General features: G+C 38.9%; 1 protein-coding gene across 1 annotated transcript in view; it reads right to left on the reverse strand.

The window, feature by feature from the left end:
• Positions 1 to 4,086: 4,086 nt before the first annotated feature.
• Positions 4,087 to 23,980, reverse strand: part of LOC133612713 (cysteine repeat modular protein 2) — a 60,648-nt gene continuing 40,754 nt past the window's right edge. The window contains exons 9-16 of the mRNA XM_061970366.2: positions 22,413 to 22,636; positions 22,093 to 22,335; positions 18,395 to 18,640; positions 15,791 to 15,986; positions 8,197 to 8,402; positions 7,998 to 8,098; positions 4,666 to 4,837; positions 4,087 to 4,604 (exon numbers count right to left, since the gene is read on the reverse strand). Coding sequence (XP_061826350.1) covers positions 4,231 to 4,604; positions 4,666 to 4,837; positions 7,998 to 8,098; positions 8,197 to 8,402; positions 15,791 to 15,986; positions 18,395 to 18,640; positions 22,093 to 22,335; positions 22,413 to 22,636 — 1,762 coding nt within the window. The 3' untranslated portion in view covers positions 4,087 to 4,230. The remainder of the gene's footprint in view (positions 4,605 to 4,665; positions 4,838 to 7,997; positions 8,099 to 8,196; positions 8,403 to 15,790; positions 15,987 to 18,394; positions 18,641 to 22,092; positions 22,336 to 22,412; positions 22,637 to 23,980) is intronic.

Below are 23,980 nucleotides of genomic sequence, written 5' to 3' on the forward strand. Positions count from 1 at the left end.
ATATACATCTATTAACAATCTTATTGGTGTGTTTATTAATGTACTATAACAAAGTAATATACATCTAATAACATTCTTATTGGTGTGTTTATTAATGTACTATAACAAAGTAATATACATCTATTACAAGATTATTGGTGTGTTTATTAATGTACTACAACAAAGTAATATACATCTATTACAAGATTATTGGTGTGTTTATTAATGTACTATAACAAAGTAATAGACATCTATTAACAAGATTATTGGTTGTTTATTAATGTACTATAACAAAGGAGTTGTAATATACATCTATTAACAAGATTATTGGTCTGTTTATTAATGTACTATAACAAAGTAATATACATCTATTAACAAGATTATTGGTGTGTTTATTAATGTACTATAACAAAGTAATATACATCTATTAACAATCTTATTGGTGTGTTTATTAATGTACTATAACAAAGTAATAGACATCTATTAACAAGATTATTGGTTGTTTATTAATGTACTATAACAAAGGAGTTGTAATATACATCTATTAAACAATCTTATTGGTGTGTTTATTAATGTACTATAACAAAGTAATAGACATCTATTAACAAGATTATTGGTTGTTTATTAATGTACTATAACAAAGGAGTTGTAATATACATCTATTAACAAGATTATTGGTCTGTTTATTAATGTACTATAACAAAGTAATATACATCTATTAACAAGATTATTGGTGTGTTTATTAATGTACTATAACAAAGTAATATACATCTATTAACAAGATTATTGGTGTGTTTATTAATGTACTATAACAAAGTAATATACATCTATTAACAATCTTATTGGTGTGTTTATTAATGTTCTATAACAAAGTAATATACATCTATTAACAAGATTATTGGTGTGTATTAATGTACTATAACAAAGGAGTTGTGATATACATCTATTACAAGATTATTGGTGTTTATTAATGTACTATAACAAAGTAATATACATCTATTAACAATCTTATTGGTGTGTTTATTAATGTACTATAACAAAGTAATATACATCTATTAACAAGATTATTGGTTGTTTATTAATGTACTATAACAAAGTAATATACATCTATTAACAAGATTATTTGTTGTTTATTAATGTACTATAACAAAGGAGTTGTAATATACATCTATTAACAATCTTATTGGTGTGTTTATTAATGTACTATAACAAAGTAATATACATCTATTAACAAGATTATTGGTGTGTTTATTAATGTACTACAACAAAGTAAAAGGAAAAGTTTTTTTTGTTTTGTATTTAAAAAATGTTGGGGGGGAAGAGTGTCTGTTTCTCAGTATCTGTATTATGATTTCCCTATCAAATGAATAAATACATATTATTTTAAAACATTTTAAAAATACCAACAAATTGAAGGATTAGAGTCAAATTATGACGGACACAAAAATAAAAAAAAATAAAAAAATAAAAAACACGTAAAAATCGTCTCGTTCCAGGTAGCTAGCAATGCCGCTAATTGGAGCGATTCATTTTTACCTCTAAATCACTTTAAAAATGCATTCAAAACCCGTCAACAATACTTTCTTTACGTTCTCTAACCCGTATAATAACCAAGTTGTAGCAACATTGTTACTGTAAGAGTGAACACTGAAGAACTATTTTTCTATCGTGCTTCGGTATTAGCCATAAAAGCTAACTACGGCAAGAGATAAGCTAGCTTCTACGTCAGAACGGAACGCGGTTGAGTTCGTAATACACAACACTGTGATAAAACACCAATTTGTACTGAGTAAATACCATGAACAATCATATTATAGTATCTGTAAAATATTTCAATGTTTGTTTGTACACAGCTATACAGACAGTGTATGTAGTGTAATGTATGGTGAAGTGCTGCGTGTATCATAATGACTCACTGGATGAACAGGTGTCCGTCTGGTCCAGCTGGCCGGAAAGACGTCAGTTAATTGGGGTAAATATTACATTAATTCGGCATAACTAGGCTGAAAGTTACAATTGGGGTAAATAATCCATTAATTCGGCTTAATTTGTCAGAAAGTTCCAGGTTTGCAGCGTGACCAAGTCTGCTCCAACGTTTCACCCTCCGTTCTGTCTGTAAGGCTGTCTGTCTGCTCCAACGTTTCACCCTCCTTTCGTGCTGGCTTCTAGAAGCAGCACTTCATCCTTTCATATTTAGTTTGAAAAAGATAATGTTGTCAATCTTCATTTGTCCAAAAATAGCCGTCTACGTTGTCTGTTACCAAGTCGGACATGATTACAACACACACTCGTGTTTGAGGAACAAATGTGTAACAGGAAGTCGGAAGTGCGCTGCTATGGAAACGAAAATAAATGTGCCGAAGAAATAGTTCCGTCTGTGCATAAAATGACCAAAATAAGGTAAATATTGAACATATTACATATCGTTATGAAGATGTCTGTTACTACATTATATATTTATATTATTGCAGTGTGTATATACAACGTTGATGGAGGGTTTTGCAGTCTTTAAAATCGGAAACAAAGATGTGTGTTCTTGTCTCTTATAATGATTGTGAACGATAGGCAAAATTCCCCCCAAAAACGTGCAGTTCCCCTTTAAATAAATAGTGAAGACAATTAACTATTGAGTTACTTACCAACAATTGATTGATTTCAAAATAATCAATGATTGATTTCCTTATTTTAGTATTTATTCATTGATTTAATCATCAATAGTTAATTATTGATTTAATCCTGCTATGATTTGTTTAATGATTTCATTAATTGACACACTCAACTCAATCTAATCATAATTAAAATTCGTATTTATTTACTTTGTAAAAAATACATATTTAAACAATTACTTAACATGTGTCTTTATTTAATTAATAGCAAAATGCAATCAACAATTAATTTATTCATGAAATAATGAATGAAATGACAGAATAATTTAATATAATTTTACACTAAAAACTGTATGACACATTGAAAAACAACTATATTTAATTTGGTTTGTAAAGTGGTTTTTAGTATTTATGTGTCATGTCTGTGTAATCATGTTTTGTTTTAAGTCATGTTTTGTTTAGTTTCTGGCTTTTCACTCCCTTGTCTTGTTTGCATGATTACCCATTAGTTTCACCTGTTCCACGTTTGGACTCATTGTGCACTCTTGTTTGTCACCATAGCAACCATTAGTTTTCACCTGTCACGTCACGCAACTGTTTCACGTTTTGAGTCACGCACCTGCTTTCACTAATCATGTCCATAGTATTTAAGTTCATTCATTTTCTGTTGTTCGTGCTGACGACATCCCCCCATATATGCTTCTGCACACTCTCCACACCCTTATGATCCTTGCTGCTCTTTTTTCATGCCGCTTCCATGCCAAGTAAGTTTTTGTTTATCAAGCCACAGTTAATGTTTTGTTTAATTGTTCATAGTTTCCGCCACTGTGCGTGCTTTTCATTTGTATTTTTTTTGCTATAGTCTTTTGGTTTCATAGTTTATTCTCCGCCACTGTGCGCGCTTTTCGTTTGTACTTTTTTTTATATATTAAATAAATCATGTACCTTAATTCCCGTCTCGCCCGAGCCAACTTTCCGTTGCTTCCCGGAAAAGCTAACACCCAGGACCAAGTCTTGACATTATGTATTCAAAATTAATTAAGTAAATCTTTCAATAATGATGTAGATGTCATGACACATTGAAGTTTATAATTATTAAGTCAATTATCAATTTAAATAATAATTTAAATCATACTTAATTTAATAAATTAAGTATAATACATTAAGCAAATCAATAAAATAAATCATCGAATAATGACATCAATAATCAAATAATGAAATTTAAATTAAATAAATGATTAAATAATCAAATTTAATTTAAAATGAATGACAATTTTATAACACATTTATGTATTTAATGCCAATTTTAAATGATCAATGACACATTTCATTATTTAAGTACTTACGTAAAGATGTATTTATTTATTGAATCTTGTCCCTATTTGGCCATTCATTCTTTGAGAATATACTGTGTAATAAAAGGCTTTTGTGAGATATTCATAACTCTAAATAAATATACTTTTTGTAGATATTGTCAAGATAAATTCATTCACAACTCAAATAGCAACAAATATTCATCATTTTACTTTTGAACCACTAAAACTCCTCCTATTGATACGGTGACTTGTGCCACAAAGGCTGCCATCTAGTGACCTGGCGTACACATCACAGTGTTCTCAGTTGGTACCCTTCAGGGGGGTCCGGTCTAGGACTGGTTGAGACAAGTGCTCTCGTCCACAGGATCAGCGTGGGCGTCCCGCTCGTGGATGAAACTGTAGCGCCGATACACCGAGCCTCCTCTGCTGGTGTACACCACGTCCACCTCGTCCCCGCTGTCCGGTTCAGGCACGCCGTGAGGCATGTTGGCGCTGCCGCTCAGTCTCTCGTAACTTTGCTTCCAGCAGAGCCTCTTCCTGGCTCGGGCCTTCACCAAAGCCAAGGCCAGCACAGCCAAAACCAGCACCGCCAGCAGGGCTACGGGCGCGGCCACCGAGGTGTGTTTGAGCACTCTCGATGACATGTTCATGTCGGTCACCAGCTCCTCGCCTGACCTGGGTCCGGTGATCTCCACACACAGAGCTAACACACACACACACACACACTTTTAGTAGTGAATTGTTTATGAAGATGGCGTTCGTACCTGAGCGGCTGTCACAAACACAACAGTCTGAATGGTTGCCGCCTGCCCGGCAGCAGCGGGCACAGCGACTCTCCACGGCGTGAAGACCAAAATCTTGGTGACAAATCAGACACTGGTCAGGTCTGGGACCACTGCAGTGTTTGCATGAGCGGTCACATGGCGCACAGGTTGCCTGTAAAAGTAGTTAAGGTACATTTTTTAATTTTAATTTTTGCAAAGGTGAAGAAAATAAGCAAAATAGTTGAGACACTTTGAGTCTGATCTACTTAGATCCAAAATACCAGGATAAAACTACAAAACCCAAAAGCAGTGAAGTTGTCACGTTGTGTAAATGGTAAATAAAAAGAGAATACAATGATTTGCAAATCCTTTTCAACTTATATTCAATTGAATAGACTGCAAAGACAAGATATTTAATGTTCCCACTGAGAAACTTAATTTTTTTAGGCAAATAATCATTAACTTAGAATTTAATGGCAGCAACACATTGCAAAAAAGTTGTCCCAGGTGCATTTTTACCACTGTGTTACATGGCCTTTCCTTTTAAGACACATTTTTGAAGCTTTTCAGGTGGAATTCTTTCCCATTCTTGCTTGATGTACAGCTTAAGTTGTTCAACAGTCCGGGGGTCTCCGTTGTGGTATTTTAGGCTTCATAATGCGCCACACATTTTCAATGGGAGACAGGTCTGGACTACAGGCAGGCCAGTCTAGTACCAGCACTCTTTTACTATGAAGCCCCGCTGTTGTAACACGTGGCTTGACATTGTCTTGCTGAAATAAGCAGGGGCGTCCATGATAACGTTGCTTGGATGGCAACATGTGTTGCTCCAAAACCTGTATATACCTTTCAGCATTAATGGTACCTTCACAGATGTGTAAGTTACCCATGCCTTGGGCACTAATACACCCCCATACCATCACAGATGCTGACTTTTGAACTTTGCGCCTATAACAATCTGGATGGTTCTTTTCCTCTTTGGTCCGGAGGACACGACATCCACAGTTTCCAAAAACAATTTGAAATGTGGACTCGTCAGACCACAGAACACTTTTCCACTTTGCATCAGTCCATCTTAGATGAGCTCTGGGTGTTGTTGATAAATGGCTTTGGCTTTGCATAGTAGAGTTTCAACTTGCACTTACAGATGTAGCGATCAACTGTAGTTACTGACAGTGGTTTTCTGAAGTGTTCCTGAGCCCATGTGGTGATATCCTTTACACACTGATGTCGCTTTTTGATGCAGTACCGCCTGAGGGATCGAAGGTCCGTAATATCATCGCTTACGTGCAGTGATTTCTCCATATTCCCTGAACCCTTTGACAATATTACGGACCGTAGATGGTGAAATCCCTAAATTCCTTGCAATAGCTGTTTGAGAAATGTTGTTCTTAAACTGTTGGACAATTTGCTCGCGCATTTGTTGACAAAGTGGTGACCCTCGCCCCATCCTTGTTTGTGAATGACTGAGCATTTCATGGAAGCTGCATTTATACCCAACCATGGCAACCACCTGTTCCCAATTAGCCCGTTCACCTGTGAGATGTTCCAAATAAGTGTTTTGATGAGCATTCCTCAACTTTCTCAGTCTTTTTTGCCACTTGTGCCAGCTTTTTTAAAACATGTTACAGGCATCAAATTCCAAATGAGCTAATATTTGCAAAAAATAAAAAAGTTTTCCAGTTCGAACGTTAAATATCTTGTCTTTGCAGTCTATTCAATTGAATATAAGTTGAAACGGATTTGCAAATCATTGTATTTTGTTTTTATTTACGATTTAGACAACGTGACAACTTCACTGCTTTTGGGGTTTGTATATTTGCATCCTCTCCTCCCAGTATTGTGGGCATTCTGATAATCAGCATATATTATGAATAGTCATGAAGAAATAAACATTGTATTTGATATTTTGTTTTGTAATGTTCTCTTTAAAAACATACATACTGATGTTGACTTTTTGCATGTTTTTTTAGATGGCAAATAATTACAACATTGAATATGAAAATAATGTGAATTCAAGTGATCTGTTATGTTTATGTTTGGAAATAACATGATAGTTATTTATGTGTATTGCATTGTGTTTTTTTTTGTTATAAAAAAAAAACCCAAATAATATCCTGTGACCTGCTGTGTCAAATATGATACCAATTGAAAATCATATCTGGAAATTGATTTTTGTTAAAAAAAACAAACAAACATTTGTTCAGAAGGACCAATAAAAGCTCCAGTTTTAAATAATTGGAATTTTCTGTCAATGATTTAGTGGCTCAGGCTTTAAAACCAAAATAATATCCTGTGACCTGCTGTGTCAAATATGATACATATTGAAAATCATATCTGGAAATTTATTTTTGTTAAAAAAAACAAAAAACATTTGTTCAGAAGGACCAATAAAAGCTCCAGTTTTAAATAATTGGAATTTCCTGTCAATTATTTAGTGGCTCAGGCTTTAAAACCAAAATAATATCCTGTGACCTGCTGTGTCAAATATGATACAAATTGTAAATCATATCTGGAAATTGATTGTAGTAAAAAAAAAAAAAAAAAACATTTGTTCAGAAGGACCAATAAAAGCTCCAGTTTTAAATAATTGCAATTTTCTGTCAATTATTTAGTGGCTCAGGCTTTAAAACCCAAATAATATCCTGTGACCTGCTGTGTCAAATATGATACAAATTGTAAATCATATCTGGAAATTGATTGTAGTAAAAAAAAAAAAAAAAAACATTTGTTCAGAAGGACCAATAAAAGCTCCAGTTTTAAATAATTGGAATTTTCTGTCAATTATTTAGTGGCTCAGGCTTTAAAACCAAAATAATATCCTGTGACCTGCTATGTCAAATATGATACAAATTGAAAATCGTATCTGGAAATTGATTTTTGTTAAAAAAAAAAAAACATTTGTTCAGAAGGACCAAGAGAAGCTCCAGTTTTAAATAATTGGAATTTTCTGTCAATTATTTAGTGGCTCAGCCTTTAAAACCCAAATAATATCCTATGACCTGCTGTGTCAAATATGATACAAATTGTAAATCATATCTGGAAATTGATTTTTGTTAAAAAAACAAACAAACATTTGTTCAGAAGGACCAAGATAAGCTCCAGTTTTAAATAATTGCAATTTTCTGTCAATTATTTAGTGGCTCAGGCTTTAAAAGGTTTTAAGACATTAATTTAAGCAACAACAAAAAAATCACAGGAGCCACTTGGGAGCTAAAATAGCCGTCTCCACTTAGGGAGCCGTGCCAAAAAAAACTGATAATGTAGATGACGTACTTTATAACCAAGATGTAGCAGCATCATACTGTTAATAGTTGAAATGAACAGCAAACCTCTTCAGTGAAGTACTTCCCCTCCTCACAGCGTGGATAACAGACTTTGTCCTTCAGCGTGCTGCCATTGTCGCACGTCACACAGCTCTGAGGAGAGGCGTCTGCCAAACATACGTCATCTGGTGAGGATAACCGTAAAAGCGGCCACCAATATTGACACAAAGTGCAGCACACAGTCACACATTGTGTTGGCACGTACCTGTGCAGGTGCGACAACTGATGTGGCACTGCTTGCACACCTCGTCCAGCTGGTAGAAGCGTTGTGGGCAACGTTCAACACACATCTTGGTTCCTTGCAGCTCCAGAAGAGGAGGGAGACAAGGCCGACAGGACTCTGGTCCCGGACCCGTGCACATCTCACAGGAGTGGTCGCATTTCTTACAGTGGACGCCGGCTTGGTAGTACCTGACATAAAACAATGTATGAAAACAATAAGACATTTATAAGTAGGATGTCATTTTGCAATAGCATCACAACAATAGGTACACCTGCACTACTTAAAGGGAACCTATGATAAATGTATTCTTTTCTGACATATAAATGTTGTTACAATATAGATATTTGTGTTAATACCAAAGCGTCAAATTATAAGGTTGGATGCACCTTTTTGCAAGGTTTTTGGGGTCTGGCTACATTGTGACGTCACTGCAAGGTGGACATACTCGGATGGTCTCCTGCTGGCCCCACTATGGACTGGACTCACACTATTATGTTAGATCCACTATGGACTGGACTCACACTATTATGTTAGATCCACTATGGACTGGACTCACACTATTATGTTAGATCCATTATGGACTGGACTCACACTATTATGTTAGATCCACTATGGACTGGACTCACACTATTATGTTAGATCCACTATGGACTGGACTCACACTATTATGTTAGATCCACTATGGACTGGACTCTCATTATTATGTTAGATCCACTATGGACTGGACTCTCACTATTATGTTAGATCCACTATGGACTGGACTCTCACAATATTATGTTAGATCCACTATGGACTGGACTCTCACTATTATGTTAGATCCACTATGGACTGGACTCTCACTATTATGATAGATCCACTATGGACAGGACTTTCATTATTATGTTAGATCCACTATGGACTGGACTCACACTATTATGTTAGATCCACTATGGACTGGACTCTCACTATAATGTTAGATCCACTATGGACTGGACTCTCATTATTATGTTGGATCCACTATGGACTGGACTCTCACTATAATGTTAGATCCACTATGGACTGGACTCTCATTATTATGTTAGATCCACTATGGACTGGACTCTCACTATAATGTTAGATCCACTATGGACTGGACTCTCCCTATTATGTTAGATCCACTATGGACTGGACTCTCACAATATTATGCTAGATCCACTATGGACTGGACTCTCACACTATTATGTTAGATCCACTACGGACTGGACTCTCACACTATTATGTTAGATCCACTACGGACTGGACTCTCACACTATTATGTTAGATCCACTATGGACTGGAGTCTCACTATTATGTTAGATCCACTATGGACTGGACTCTCACTATTATGTTATATCCACTATGAACTGGACTCTCACACTATTATGTTAGATCTACTATGGACTGGACTCTCACACTATTATGATAGATCCACTATGGACTGGACTCTCACAATATTACCGGTATGCTAGAACGACTATGGACTGGACTCTCACAATATTATGTTAAATCTACTATGGACTGGACTCTCACTATTATGTTAGATCCACAATGGACTGGACTCTCACACTATTATGTTAGATCCACTATGGACTGGAGTCTCACTACTATGTTAGATCCACTATGGACTGGACTCTCACTATTATGTTAGATCCACTATGGACTGGACTCTCACACTATTATGTTAGATCCACTATGGACAGGACTCTCACTATTATGTTAGATCCACTATGGACTGGACTCTCACTATTATGTTAGATCCACTATGGACTGGACTCTCACACTATTATGTTAGATCCACTATGGACTGAACTCTCACACTATTATGTTAGATCCACTATGGACTGGACTCTCACACTATTATGTTAGCTCCACTATGGACTGAGCTCTCACACTATTATGTTAGATCCACTATGGACTGGAGTCTCACACTATTATGTTAGATCCACTATGGACTGTACTCTCACACTATTATGCTAGATCCACTATGGACTGGACTCTCACAATACTTTGTTAGATCCACTATGGACTGGACTCTCACTATTATGTTAGATCCACTATGGACTGGACTCTCACAATATTATGTTAGATCCACTATGGACTGGACTCTCACACTATTATGTTAGATCCACTATGGACTGGACTCTCACACTATTATGTTAGATCCACTATGGACTGGACTCTCACTATTATGTTAGATCCACTATGGACTGGACTCTCATTATTATGTTAGATCCACTATGGACTGGACTCTCACTATTATGTTAGATCCACTATGGACTGGACTCTCACACTATTATGTTAGATCCACTATGGACTGAACTCTCACACTATTATGTTAGATCCACTATGGACTGGAGTCTCACACTATTATGTTAGATCCACTATGGACTGTACTCTCACAATATTATGCTAGATCCACTATGGACTGGACTCTCACAATATTATGTTAGATCCACTATGGACTGGACTCTCACACTATTATGTTAGATCCACTATGGACTGGACTCTCACACTATTATGTTAGATCCACTATGGACTGGACTCTCACACTATTATGTTAGATCCACTATGGACTGGACTCTCACACTATTATGTTAGATCCACTATGGACTGAACTATCACAATATTATGTTAGATCCACTCGACGTCCATTGCACCGGTCGCCCAGGGGGGGTCCCCACATCTGCGGTCCCCTCCAAGGTTTCTCATTGTCCCATCGGGTGGACTTTTTCCTTGCCCTGATGTGGGATCTGAGCCGATGATGTCGTTGTGGCTTGTGCAGCCCTTTGAGACACTTGTGATTTAGGGCTATATAAGTAAACATTGATTGATTGATCATTGATTGATTGATACTCGTTTGGACATTAAGTCAAAATCTCAGCCAAAGTGGGAGGATCTCTTCCCTCTCTGCTTCAATCTATAAAATATTACACAAAAAAGGTCAAATAAAGTATTATTTTAAATAATCCTGGCATGTGCGTAGTAACACTTGCAGTCATTAATGCTGCTAAAAATAGCAGTTTTTTTATGCAAAGTATGAATCGATGGCAAGTGTGCAGGTGTACCTAATGTTTTTTTTCGACTGCGTCTGGAAAAAAAATTCAAAATATATACAGCGCACCGGAATGTCATGTCTGTGTGATCATGTTTTTGTTTTGGTCATGTTCGGTTTTGTTTTTGGACTTTTTGTGCACTTTTGTTTTGTCACCATAGCAACCATTAGTTTTCACCTGTCACGTCACGCACCTGTTTCACGTTTTGAGTCACGCACCTGCTTTCACTAATCATGTCTATAGTATTTAAGTTCATTGTTTTCGGTTTGTCGTGCTGACGACATCTGTCAGAACTTGGACTGTGGCGTGGTTTGTTCTCCCGGGGTGCAAGTGAATTGGACCAGATGTGGCGTGAAGGTAAATACATGATTTATTTAAACACTATAACTACAAAGAAAAGGATCAAACAAAAGGCGCGCACAGGGGCGGAGGTACAAAACTAGACTATAAACACAGAACTTGCACATTGGCAGAAACTATGAACAATTAAACAAAACTTGCAAACTATGGCATGAATAAAGAAAACTTACTTGGATGAAAAAACGGCATGAAAAAGCGCAGCAAGGGTCATAAGGGTGTGTGGAGAGTATAAATGCGGGATGTCGTCAGAACGACAAACTGAAAACAATGAACTTAAATACTATAGACATGATTAGTGAAAGCAGGTGCGTGACTCAAAACGTGAAACAGGTGCGTGACGTGACAGGTGAAAACTAATGGTTGCTATGGTGACAAAACAAAAGTGCACAAAAAGTCCAAAAACAAAACCGAACATGACCAAAACAAAAACATGATCACACAGACATGACACGGAAAGTATTCACAGCCCTTCACTTTTTCCACATTTTGTCAAGTCAAAGACTGATTCCAAAGGGGAATTCAGTCATTTTTGTCCTCAAATTTCTACGGACAATACCCCATAATAACAATGTGAAAACATTTTTAAATTTAGCGAATTTATTAAAGATAAAAAACTAAAATATTACATGTACATAAAAATTCATAGTCTGCTCAATACTTTGTTGATGCCCCTTTACAGCCTCAAGTCTTTTTGAATACGATGCCACAAGCTTGGCACACCTATCTTTGGGCAGTTTTGCCCATTCCTCTTTGCAACACCTCTCAAGCTCCATAATGTTGGATGATAAGTGTTGGTTTTCATCCAGGATGTCTCTGTACATTGCTGCATTTATATTTCCCTCTATCCTAACTAGTCTAACGGTAAAATCCCCACAGCATGATGCTGCCACCACCATGCTTCACTGAAGGGATGGTATTGACCTGGTGATGAGCGGTGCCTGGTTTCCTCCAAACATTCACGCCAAAGACTTCAATCTTTGTCTCATCGGACCAGAGAACTTTGTTTCCCATTGTTGGAGAGTCTTTCAGGTGCAATTTGGCCAACCTTTTACCAAGAAATGGCTTCCTTCTGGCTTCCACAGAGGAATACGTTAGATCTGACAGAGTGACCTTCAGGTTCTTGGTCAACACCCTGACTAGACTAAGATGAATGCAGCAATGTACAGAGACATCCTGGATTCAAACCAACGCTTATCATCCAACCAAATGGAGCTTGATAGGTGCTGCAAAAAGGGATGGGAAAAAACTGCCCAAAGGTAACAAAATGTGGGAAAAAGTGAAGCGCTGTGAATTCTTTCCGGATACACAGTGAACATTTTCAAAACAATAAATGATGTTACTTTTCATTTGCAATCCGGGAACGGCTCCACAATTGAACATCTTGCAGACATACGCAAAAAGTGGGTTATAAATGTGACTTAAGAGAGCAAAATTCACAGGAAACTGACACCAAAGCATATCCAATGCACATGATCTAGAGTAGACCAGTGTTTCTTAACCATAGGGCCACCAAAAAACATATTTTTCTTAGCTGACGTCCGTATGGGCCGCAGCGGTACACCGTTGTAATGCACGTTTCCACCACTTGTGGCAGTAATGACAATGTCAAACAAACAGAAGAAATCTGAAACTAAAGTCAGTGAAGTTTCTTAATCGCAAAAATTATGACTAAAGTGGTGAAATTGTCTTTTCATTTGCACTTAAACTTTATATACAGTTTGTTTAATAAACACATATATTAATCTTATTTATTATACATTTAGTCAGGATGGATAGATGGGTGGATTTATTGCAGCACTGCGTACCGTATTTTTCGGACTATAAGTCGCTCCGGAGTATAAGTCGCACCGGCCGAAAATGCATAATAAAGAAGGGAAAAAACATATATAAGTTAAACTGGACTATAAGTCGCATTTTTGGGGGAAATTTATTTGATAAAACCCAACGCCAAGAATAGACATTTGAAATACAATTTAAAATAAATAAAGAATAGTGAACAACAGGCTGAATAAGTGTACGTTATATGAGGCATAAATAACCAACTGGTATGTTAACGTAACATATTATGGTAAGAGTCATTCAAATAACTATAACATATAGAACATGCTATACGTTTACCAAACAATCTGTCACTCCTAATCGCTAAATCCCATGAAATCTTATACGTCTAGTCTCTTACGTGAATGAGCTAAATAATATTATTTGATATTTTACGCTAATGTGTTAAGAATTTCACACATAAGTTGCTCCTAAGTATAAGTCGCACCTCCGACCAAACTATGAAAAAAACTGCGATTTATAGTCCGACAAAAACGGTAATTTACTTTTCATCAGTTTTTTTAAGTTTAAGTACATTTGATTAGTATTTATTTTTGTAATCCGCCTGACCTAAGCCTTGATAATAATCTTTGTGATTAACACATACATTCATATCGTTTGGCAAGGTTTATTTTACATTATCACCAGACCTATGTAAGCGTCAATATATACCTTGATGTTGCAGAAAAAAGACCATATATTTTTTTAACCGATTTCCGAACTCTAAATGGGTGAATTTTGGCGAATTAAACGCCTTTCTAAAATTCGCTCTCGTTGTGACGTCACATCGGGAAGCAATCCGCCATTTTCTCAAACACCGAGTCAAATCAGCTCTGTTATTTTCCGTTTTTTCGACTGTTTTCCGTACCTTGGAGACATCATGCCTCGTCGGTGTGTTGTCGGAGGGTGTAACAACACCAACAGGGACGGATTCAAGTTGCACCAGTGGCCCAAAGATGCGAAAGTGGCAAGAAATTGGACGTTTGTTCCGCACACTTTACCGACGAAAGCTATGCTACGACAGAGATGGCAAGAATATGTGGATATCCTGCGACACTCAAAGCAGATGCATTTCCAACGATAAAGTCAAAGAAATCTGCCGCCAGACCCCCAGGAAAAGAGAGCGGATGAGGGTATGTCTACAGAATATATTAATTGATGAAAACTGGGCTGTCTGCACTCTCAAAGTGCATGTTGTTGCCAAATGTATTTCATATGCTGTAAACCTAGTTCATAGTTGTTAGTTTCCTTTAATGCCAAACAAACACATACCAATCGTTGGTTAGAAGGCGATCGCCAAATTCGTCCTCGCTTTCTCCCGTGTCGCTGGCTGTCGTGTCGTTTTTGTCGGTTTCGCTTGCATACGGTTCAAACCGATATGGCTCAATAGCTTCAGTTTCTTCTTCAATTTGGTTTTCGCTACCTGCCTCCACACTACAATCATCCGTTTCAATACACGCGTAATCTGTTGAATCGCTTAAGCCGCTGAAATCCGAGTCTGAATCCAAGCTAATGTCGCTATCCATTGCTGTTCTAGCCGCCATGTTTGTTTGTATCGGCATCACTATGTGACGTCACAGGAAAATGGACGGGTATATATAACGATGGTTAAAATCAGGCACTTTGAAGCTTTTTTTAGGGCTATTGCGTGATGGGTAAAATTTTGAAAAAAACTTCGAAAAATAAAATAAGCCACTGGGAACTGATTTTTAATGGTTTTAACCCTTCTGAAATTGTGATAATGTTCCCCTTTAAACTGTGAGTAGGTTTATATATAATTATTGAACACGATTAAAAATAAAGAGTAAGATTACTAATTCAGTGTTAATTTTTGAGTGGGTCCCAGGCCCCTCTTTAGTGGAAAAGTTGGGCCCCGAGATCAAAAAGGTTAAGAACCCCTGATTTAAACCACGTGGGAGTGTTTCAAATGTATACTATAATCATCATAGGTCCCCTCTAATGAGAGAGTATTCATTTATTAAATTACATTTTTTATTAAATTAAATTTATTATTGGTGTTGTTTTGCAGTGACTACTGTACTTTATTTAGCTACATGCAGTTCTACTCTACTGCAAAACTGCGTGCTAATAATAAAAAATAAAAAATGCCAAGAAACTTATTACAATAGATCTCAAACGGATCTGGACCTAATGAGGTTGAATGTTAGTAGGATTATGGTCATAATGTGCTATTGTTGATTCATCTATCTATCTATCTATCTATCCTAAGAAAGTAACGTCCATAAATCAATTCCAGGAAGGAGAAAGCAAACAGAAACTACAAAGAGCTTACTGTACATCTCTACACAAAGTCCACACAATGGGAAATGATGACAAGGCAATCATACCCGGTAGGACAATGGCTGACACACAGATGAAGGAGGTGTAAGTATCCGGGTGCACACGCCAGGCAGTCTTTGGGCGACACCCCTGTACAGGTGGCGCACACGCGGTCACACGGTAAACAGAACCCCAGCTGGGTTCCGTCTGCCTCCTGCCTCGTCGTGTACGTACCAGCTGGACACTCGTTCACGCAAGTCCTGTCTGCAAATACACAAATTAATGCATACACACTTCTTTTTTTTTGTGCTGTACTCAACGCTAGTTCTTTACAGTTCTCACATTTTCAATAGAATGTGAGATTCTTATACACCAGTAATTATGCTGCAGACGAATTGGGCCAGTTGATGATGTCATTGACAAGAAACTGTCTTACAAGAGTATTACAAGATCCCAAAAATATGCCAATATTGGCATCAACCAGCAGAGGCAGTATTCACTCAACTTATATACTGCTGTCTAAAGCAGTGTTTTTCAACCACTGTGCCGCGGCACACTAGTATAGTCTGGTGTGCCGTGGGAGATGTTCTAATCTCACCTATTTGGGTTAAAAATATTTTTTTTGCAAACCAGTAATTCCATCCATCCATCCATCCATTTTCTACCGCTTGTCACGTTCTATAGTCTGCAAATGATGTGTTGTTGTTGAGTGTCGGTGCTGTCTAGAGCTCGGCAGAGTAACCGTGTAATACTCTTCCATATCAGTAGGTGGCAGCAGGTAGCTAATTGCTTTGTAGATGTCGGAAACAGCGGGAGGCAGGGTGCAGGTAAAAAGGTGTCTAATGCTTAAACCAAAAATAAACAAAAGGTGTGTGCCCATAAGAAAAGGCATTGAAGCTTAGGGAAGGCTATGCAGAACGAAACTAAAACTGAACTGGCTACAAAGTAAACAAAAACAGAATGCTGGACAACAGCAAAGACTTACAGTGGAGCAAAGATGGTGTCCACAATGTACATCCGAACATGACATGACAATCAACAATGTCCCCACAAAGAAGGATAAAAACAACTGAAATATTCTTGATTGCTAAAACAAAGTAGATGCGGGAAATCTCACTCAAAGGAAGACATGAAACTGCTACAGGAAAATACCAAAAAAAGAGAAAAAGTCACCAAAAAAGGAGCGCAAGACAAGAACTAAAATACTACACACAGGAAAACAGCAAAAAAAGTCCAAATAAGTCAGGGTGTGATGTGCCAGGTGGTGACAGTACACCTACTTTGAGACAAGAGCTATATTGATGCATGCTTGGTTATGCTTTAAAGTCCATCCATCCATCCATTTTCTATCGCTTGTCCCTTTCGGAATTCATATCCAACAATTGCGACAACGAGTTTGGTTTTTTAATGATTTCTGCTGGTGGTGTGCCTCCGGATTTTTTCAACGCAAAAACTGTGCCTTGGCTCAAAAAAGGTTGAAAAACACTGATCTAAAGAAGTGAAACAGGCTGTCAACATACATACATACATATATATCATACTTGCCAACCTTGAGACCTCCGATTTCAGGAGGTGGGGGGTGGGGGGGGGGGGGGGCGTGATTAAGAGGGGAGGAGTATATTTACAGCTAGAATTCACGAAGTCAAGTATTTTCTTATATATATATATCAAGAGGGACAGAGACAGCGCACAGTGCATGTGGATCACATGTTACCATGACGAGAAAACATGGAGAGACTGCCAGTTATCTAGTCTCCACCAGTTGCAGAAAATGTGCCATCAGTACAACTGGACAGTGCTGTTTCAGTTCCATCATCAGGACCATCAGTGAGTCAGACCCAAACTAGTCTCATCATTGAACCATATTCAAGGGCTGCTGAGTTGCCATCATCAGAACCCAGATCACCCACAACAAAAACCCCACCAGTGATCCGCAGTTACCCAGAAAGGTTTCGAGTACCCCCCAAAAAACTGAATCTCTGAAGACAGTATAAAAATCTGTGTTAAAGATGTACAAATACTGTTTGTATAATAAGCATGTTATTGTTTACAAATGAGGGTTAAGAGTTCAGTACTAAAAAAAAAAAAAAAGAATGTGGCTTAAGTAGAGTTTTTTAATTGAGCTGCTGCATTTTTTGGTTGGGTTGTTTGGGTGATCTATGTTTGTCTGTTGCCATCTCCTGGTGAATGTTGGCTATAGCGTACTCGGGTTACTTTTTGGTTGGCCAACGATTTACGTGGTGTTGCGCACCTGACGTCAAGTGTGTGAGTCTGTTCTGAAGTCTACAGTAAAGAGACATACTTCATCACCTCGCCTGTTTATTGCCTCCAACTCAATATATTACAACAACATTGCTCCATGCGGACCCTCCAGGTCCGCATGGAGCTGGAGGGGGCGTGGCCTCCAGGTCCGCCTGAATTTCGGGAGATTTTCGGGAGAAAATTTGTCCCGGGAGGTTTTCGGGAGAGGCGCTGAATTTCGGGAGTCTCCCGGAAAATCCGGGAGGGTTGGCAAGTATGATATACATATATATATATATATATATATATATATATATATATATATATATATATACGTATACATATAATACACACACACACAGACATATACACATATATAGATATCTAATTCCTTTTAAATCCCAAAAAGAAGAACATAAGTAGGAACTCACTGTGAAGGTATGTTGGGACAGCACAAGTGAGACACTCATGGCTGCCAGGCCCTTCGCAGGAGTAGCAGTGGCGATGGCAGCCTATGCATGTGAACTGGTCGTCGTGCAGGAAGGTCTTCGGGGGGCAGTCGCTATCACCGGTCACCCCACATAGGAGTGTGTTCGGGTCCAGCACCAGGCCCCGTTCACACTGGGTGCACTGGTTCGGGTCTGGTCCGGAGCAGCTTGTACAAGTCTGATGGCACTCTGCACATAATCCGTCATCGTCATTCAGCAGCATATGCATTTCTTTAAACAACTAGTACAAAAGCTGCATCACAAAATCAATTTATTAAATTGTCAAAGGTTCTATTCTAATGTGAGTATGTATTAACTTCTGCCATCACAATGTTTTTAATAACGGTACAGGAAATTGTTGAAGTACCATTTTAACATTGATAGTAGTCATACCACTGTAAATATAAGTCCATACCTCAACTTTAGAGTGTTTTAAGCTCATTTTTATGCTTTAAGTTGCAAGCAAAAATTTGAGTTAAAAGCATCACCGACATTAGTTAGCATAGTAAATGTCACAGGGAACCCAGTAAGATTTGACCAAAACATCCGGTCTAACTCGCTGGCATTAGTTTATAGTTAGATGTCACAAGTTATAACTGTCCTTTCATTTAATCGAGGATACGACACAGGAAGTAAGGCAGGTTACATCGCGATGAAAAGGATTTTATTTTTCTAACTATGCTATGGAAGAAAGTGAGTGTCTCACTGCTGAGAAGTGAATAATAATATTTGTATTCAAGAAATAAATCATCATAAACATGACAGTGTGTCGCCAACTGGCAAAGCAATTCAAGCCTTGTCTCCATCATACTGATGCGGAATGAGTCAATAACGCCAGTCAAGAATAGGGATGATGTTAGAAAACCGGTTCTCCCGATTGTACCATAAGAAAAGAACCGATTCCATGGATTCAAATCCCTTTTTGAGAAACGGTTCCTGTTATCGAAGAAAAGAAAAAGATTTGGTTCTTTATTCGAATCCCTGGGAACGAATCCCGTGTCACAGGAAATGTCCTGTGGCACGTCACAGGAAATGACGTAGCTCAGTCATTCGGCGGAAGATACAGAAGCAGCAACAACAATGGACCGGGAAAAAACGCTCCAAGGCATGGCTTCACTATACTAAGAAATACAAGGAGGAAACGGCTATCTGCAATTATTGCCAGGCTTCGCCTTCCTGTAAGGGGAGCAGTACAACAAACATGTTGAAACATGTTCAGGCCGTACATAACCTGAAGGTTAGAGAAAGGTGTCGTGGAGAAGCAGCGACAGAGATGACGAAGCACGCCCCTCTTCCTCTGCTTCAACCTGCAGTCCCAGTGATAGTGCCGGTGAGTAACTAACGTTAACTGTTGCCGGTTCATTTCCATATCTGCTCACTTGTAGCCTTTAGGCTAAAATAACGTTACCTCTTATGTCAACCAGGACTGCTAGACTAACATTACCTAAGCATAGTCAGTGGTAACGTTAACATTAGCCTTTTTGAATGTGTCTGACCACGTTAACGTTATCTTGTAGCCTACACCACTCCAGAGTTTGCAGGTCTGTCTAATAAATAATACAAATGAATGCAGGATTTTCCCTGCATGTATTTTTCTTAGGTGGCCCACTTAAAGGGGCACTAACAGTCAATATTTATTTATTTTATTTGATTTTTTTCTTAAAAAATAAAAGTTAGTTTTTGTTATCTGGATTCGATAAGATAATCGATAAGGAATCGGTTCGATAAGAGGATTTGATAATGGCATCGAAATCGATAATTTCTTAACAAAAATCATCCCTAGTCAAGAATATAAAATATTCGGTTGAAAAACCATCCCTGAACAGAGGAAGTGGTATGCGACAGCACCCACATTAGAGATGCGCGGTTTGCGGACACAACCGCGGAGTCCGCGGATTATCCGCGGATCGGGCGGATGAAATTTAAAAAAATAAGATTTTATCCGCTCGCGGGTCGGGTCGGGCGGATTAATTAAATTTTCTTTTTTTTTTTTCTTTTTTTTTTTTTTTGCGGGTGGCAGTTAAACCAATTGGGAAATATATATACATAGTTAAATGTTGTTACCCACATACGAAAAACGAGCAGGCACCTGCAGCATATGCCACAACAGAAGAAAAAAAAAAAAAGAGATGGACACTTTTACGGAGCGGAGGGACGCCTCGCCGGGGTCCGGGACCGAGGCTCCTTCCCCCGAGAGGGCCCCACCGGGAGCCGTAGCTGAGGCGATCCGCGAGAAGGGCCCGACGCACGTCCAGGGTCACTACCGCGCCCACCGCACCGACACCCCGCCTCGTCCGCTTTCGCCGCGGCCGGCGTCACGCGCAGCAGGTAAGCAGCTTACCTGCCCGCCACCCCCGTGGCCGGAGGCTCGTAACATGGGTCACTCCGCGCGCTCCGCCCGCGCAGCTTACCTGCTTGCTCGCAAAATGATTATTAGCATTCAGACAGGTTAAAATGTTGCTAAAACCATCACTTTTCTATCAGTCACAGTGACTTTTCAAAACAAAAATATTACAGCAAAAATCATATGGGTTGATTGACATGTTTATTCTGTAAGCTAACTTCAATAGTTTGAAATTATTTTGACAGTTAATGCCAGTTATCCTGTCAACCTTTCACAAGACTTCAATTTGTTAATTGAAAGTATAAATAGTATAAACACTTTTAACAGTATGTCGTGCTGTGAAATACAGCCGACAGGATGGCGCACCAAACACGAAGCAAGGCCATGCTGCAGGAGAACAATTAAGGACTTCTTTCATTTAAGGTTTGTGATAAACCATCAAACTCATTCGTTAAAAGGACTCTATAGTAATATAAAGCGAATTTTTCTGGACATTATCATGCAAGAAAAGTTTATTTTTGGGATCGCGATCACCGCGTAATGATTTTTAAAGGTTGCATTACATTATTAACTGTCCCATGTGATCAGCCAGTGCGATTGGAAGTCCATGCTCAATTATTGCCTCCGTAAATAAAACTTCGGCATTTATCACATCCAAAGAATCTGTTTGGGCGACGAAAAACGTTGAAAGTTTTCCACTTGTATCGCTAGCAACGGCATTAGACTTGTGTTTTTTTGTCCCAACGTGGTCTTTTACATCGCTAATTCCTCCGTGTCCGATCGAAAAATCTTGTCTGCACAAGGTGCAATTCGCGTAGTTTTCACCCTTTTTTTTAATTTTTTTATTAATATTAGATATATAACAACGGGCGGATGGCGGGCGGATGCAGTTCTGATCAAACGTTACATCGGGTGGATGGCGGATGGTTGACGACTTTCTGCCGCGGTTGCGGATGAAATAAATTGCCTATCCGCGCATCTCTAACCCACATACAACACTGTCCTTTCAACCGTTCCTAAAAGACTCTGCAATTTAGCCTCCAACAAATAACAGGAGTTAGAAACATTTGTGCCATTTGTTTACAACTGAATGGAATGCTAACGTGGGGATTCAGACTATTTTGGACTGGTAGTAGTCAATCCACAGCAATTTGGTGCATTTGCAAACAGCTAAAAATGATGTACAAAGCTTTGGAGGTTCCAGAAAAGGCCGTACATGACCTAACTAACGTGTGTGTTGACAATATAAGCATGGTTGCTAACAACACCATATTTTAACTGGCACAACAAGGCTCACCTTGACACTCTGCAGCTGCATCCTCATAGTAGGTGCCAGTCTGGCACACCTTTGAACATGTGCCCTTATAGAGTTTGGGACTGAATGTGGAGCAGGTGTCACAGTCGTCTGCCAAAGGTCCAGAACAGCTGCCACAGGTGGGGTGGCATAGACCGCAGCGGCCCACATCCAGGTCCTCATAGTAGCCCATTGGACAATTAGCCTTACATGCGCCATTTAGCATCAGGTATAAGAAACTACATTCTAAAGGGTTATGAGAGAGAAGTGGTGAACTTTCTGTTGGGATGACCTTAAGGGGAATGTTCTTCCTTCTCACTTACTGTAACAGGTCCTGTCATCGGCGCAGACGTCGCAATGTGGGGGGCAGCGTCTGCAGGTGGCGTCGTCTGCAGGGTACGTGCCCAGTGAACAGTTAAGCGTGCACACGCCGCCCTCCAAGTAGTGGCCGTCAGTGCAGGACAGACACTTTGTGCTGACAGCGTCACACGTGAGGCAGGGAGTGTTGCAGGCGTCACATGACCCCTCTGCTGTCTCAAAGTAACCCCTGGAAGAACACCAAATCACTCAGTTATTGCTTTTAACACAGCAATATTGTATTAGAAATCTGTGTTCAAAGAACTCCGGCTTATTAGTGATTCCCAGAGTCCAAAAAAAGTCTGCGGGCTATAGAGCGTTTTCTATTGGGGCTCCAGTACCCTGGAATGCCCTCCGTGTAACAGTTAGAGATGCTACCTTGAAGCATTTAAGTCCCATCTTAAAACTCATTTGTACACTCTAGCCTTTAAATAGACCCCCCTTATTGACCAGTTGATCTGCCGTTTCTTTTCTGCTCTGCCCCCCTCTCCTTCGTGGAGGGGGGGCACAGGTTCAGTGGCCACGGATAAAGCGCTGGCTGTCCAAAGTCGGGACCCAGGGTGGACCGCTCGTCTGTGTATCGGTTGGGGACGTCTCTGCGCTGCTGACCTGTCTCCATTCGGGATGGTCTCCTGCTGGCCCCACTATGGACTGGACTCTCACTATTATGTTAGATCCACTATGGACTGGACTCTCACTATTATGGTAGATCCACTATGGACTGGACTCTCACTATTATGTTAGATTCACTATGGACTCTCACACTATTATGCGAGATCCACTATGGACTGGACTCTCACTATTATGTTAGATCCACTATGGACTGGACTCTCACTATTATGGTAGATCCACTATGGACTGGACTCTCACTATTATGTTGGATCCACTATGGACTGGACTCTCACTATTATGTTAGATTCACTATGGACTGGACTCTCACACTATTATGTTAGATCCACTATGGACTGGACTCTCACTATTATGTTAGATCCATTATGGACTGGACTCTCACTATTATGTTAGATCCGCAATGGACTGGACTCTTTCAATATTATGTTAGATCCACTATGGACTTGACTCTCACACTATTATGTTAGATCCATTATGGACTGGACTCTCACTATTATGTTAGATCCACTATGGACTGGACTCTCACACTATTATGTTAGATTCACTATGGACTGGACTCTCACACTATTATGTTAGATCCACTATGGACTGGACTCTCACTATTATGTTAGATCCACCATGGACTGGACTCTTTCAATATTATGTTAGATCCACTATGGACTGGACTCTCACACGATTATGTTAGATCCACTATGGACTGGACTCTCACACTATTATGTTAGATCCATTATGGACTGGACTCTCACTATTATGTTAGAACCACTATGGACTGGACTCTCACAATATTATGTTAGATCCACTATGGACTGGACTCTCACAATATTATGCTAGATCCACTATGGACTGGACTCTCACTATTATGTTAGAACCACTATGGACTGGACTTTCACAATATTATGTTAGA

The sequence above is a fragment of the Nerophis lumbriciformis genome, linkage group LG10 (genome assembly GCF_033978685.3).
Source record: "Nerophis lumbriciformis linkage group LG10, RoL_Nlum_v2.1, whole genome shotgun sequence".
Taxonomy (NCBI): Eukaryota; Metazoa; Chordata; class Actinopteri; order Syngnathiformes; family Syngnathidae; genus Nerophis; species Nerophis lumbriciformis.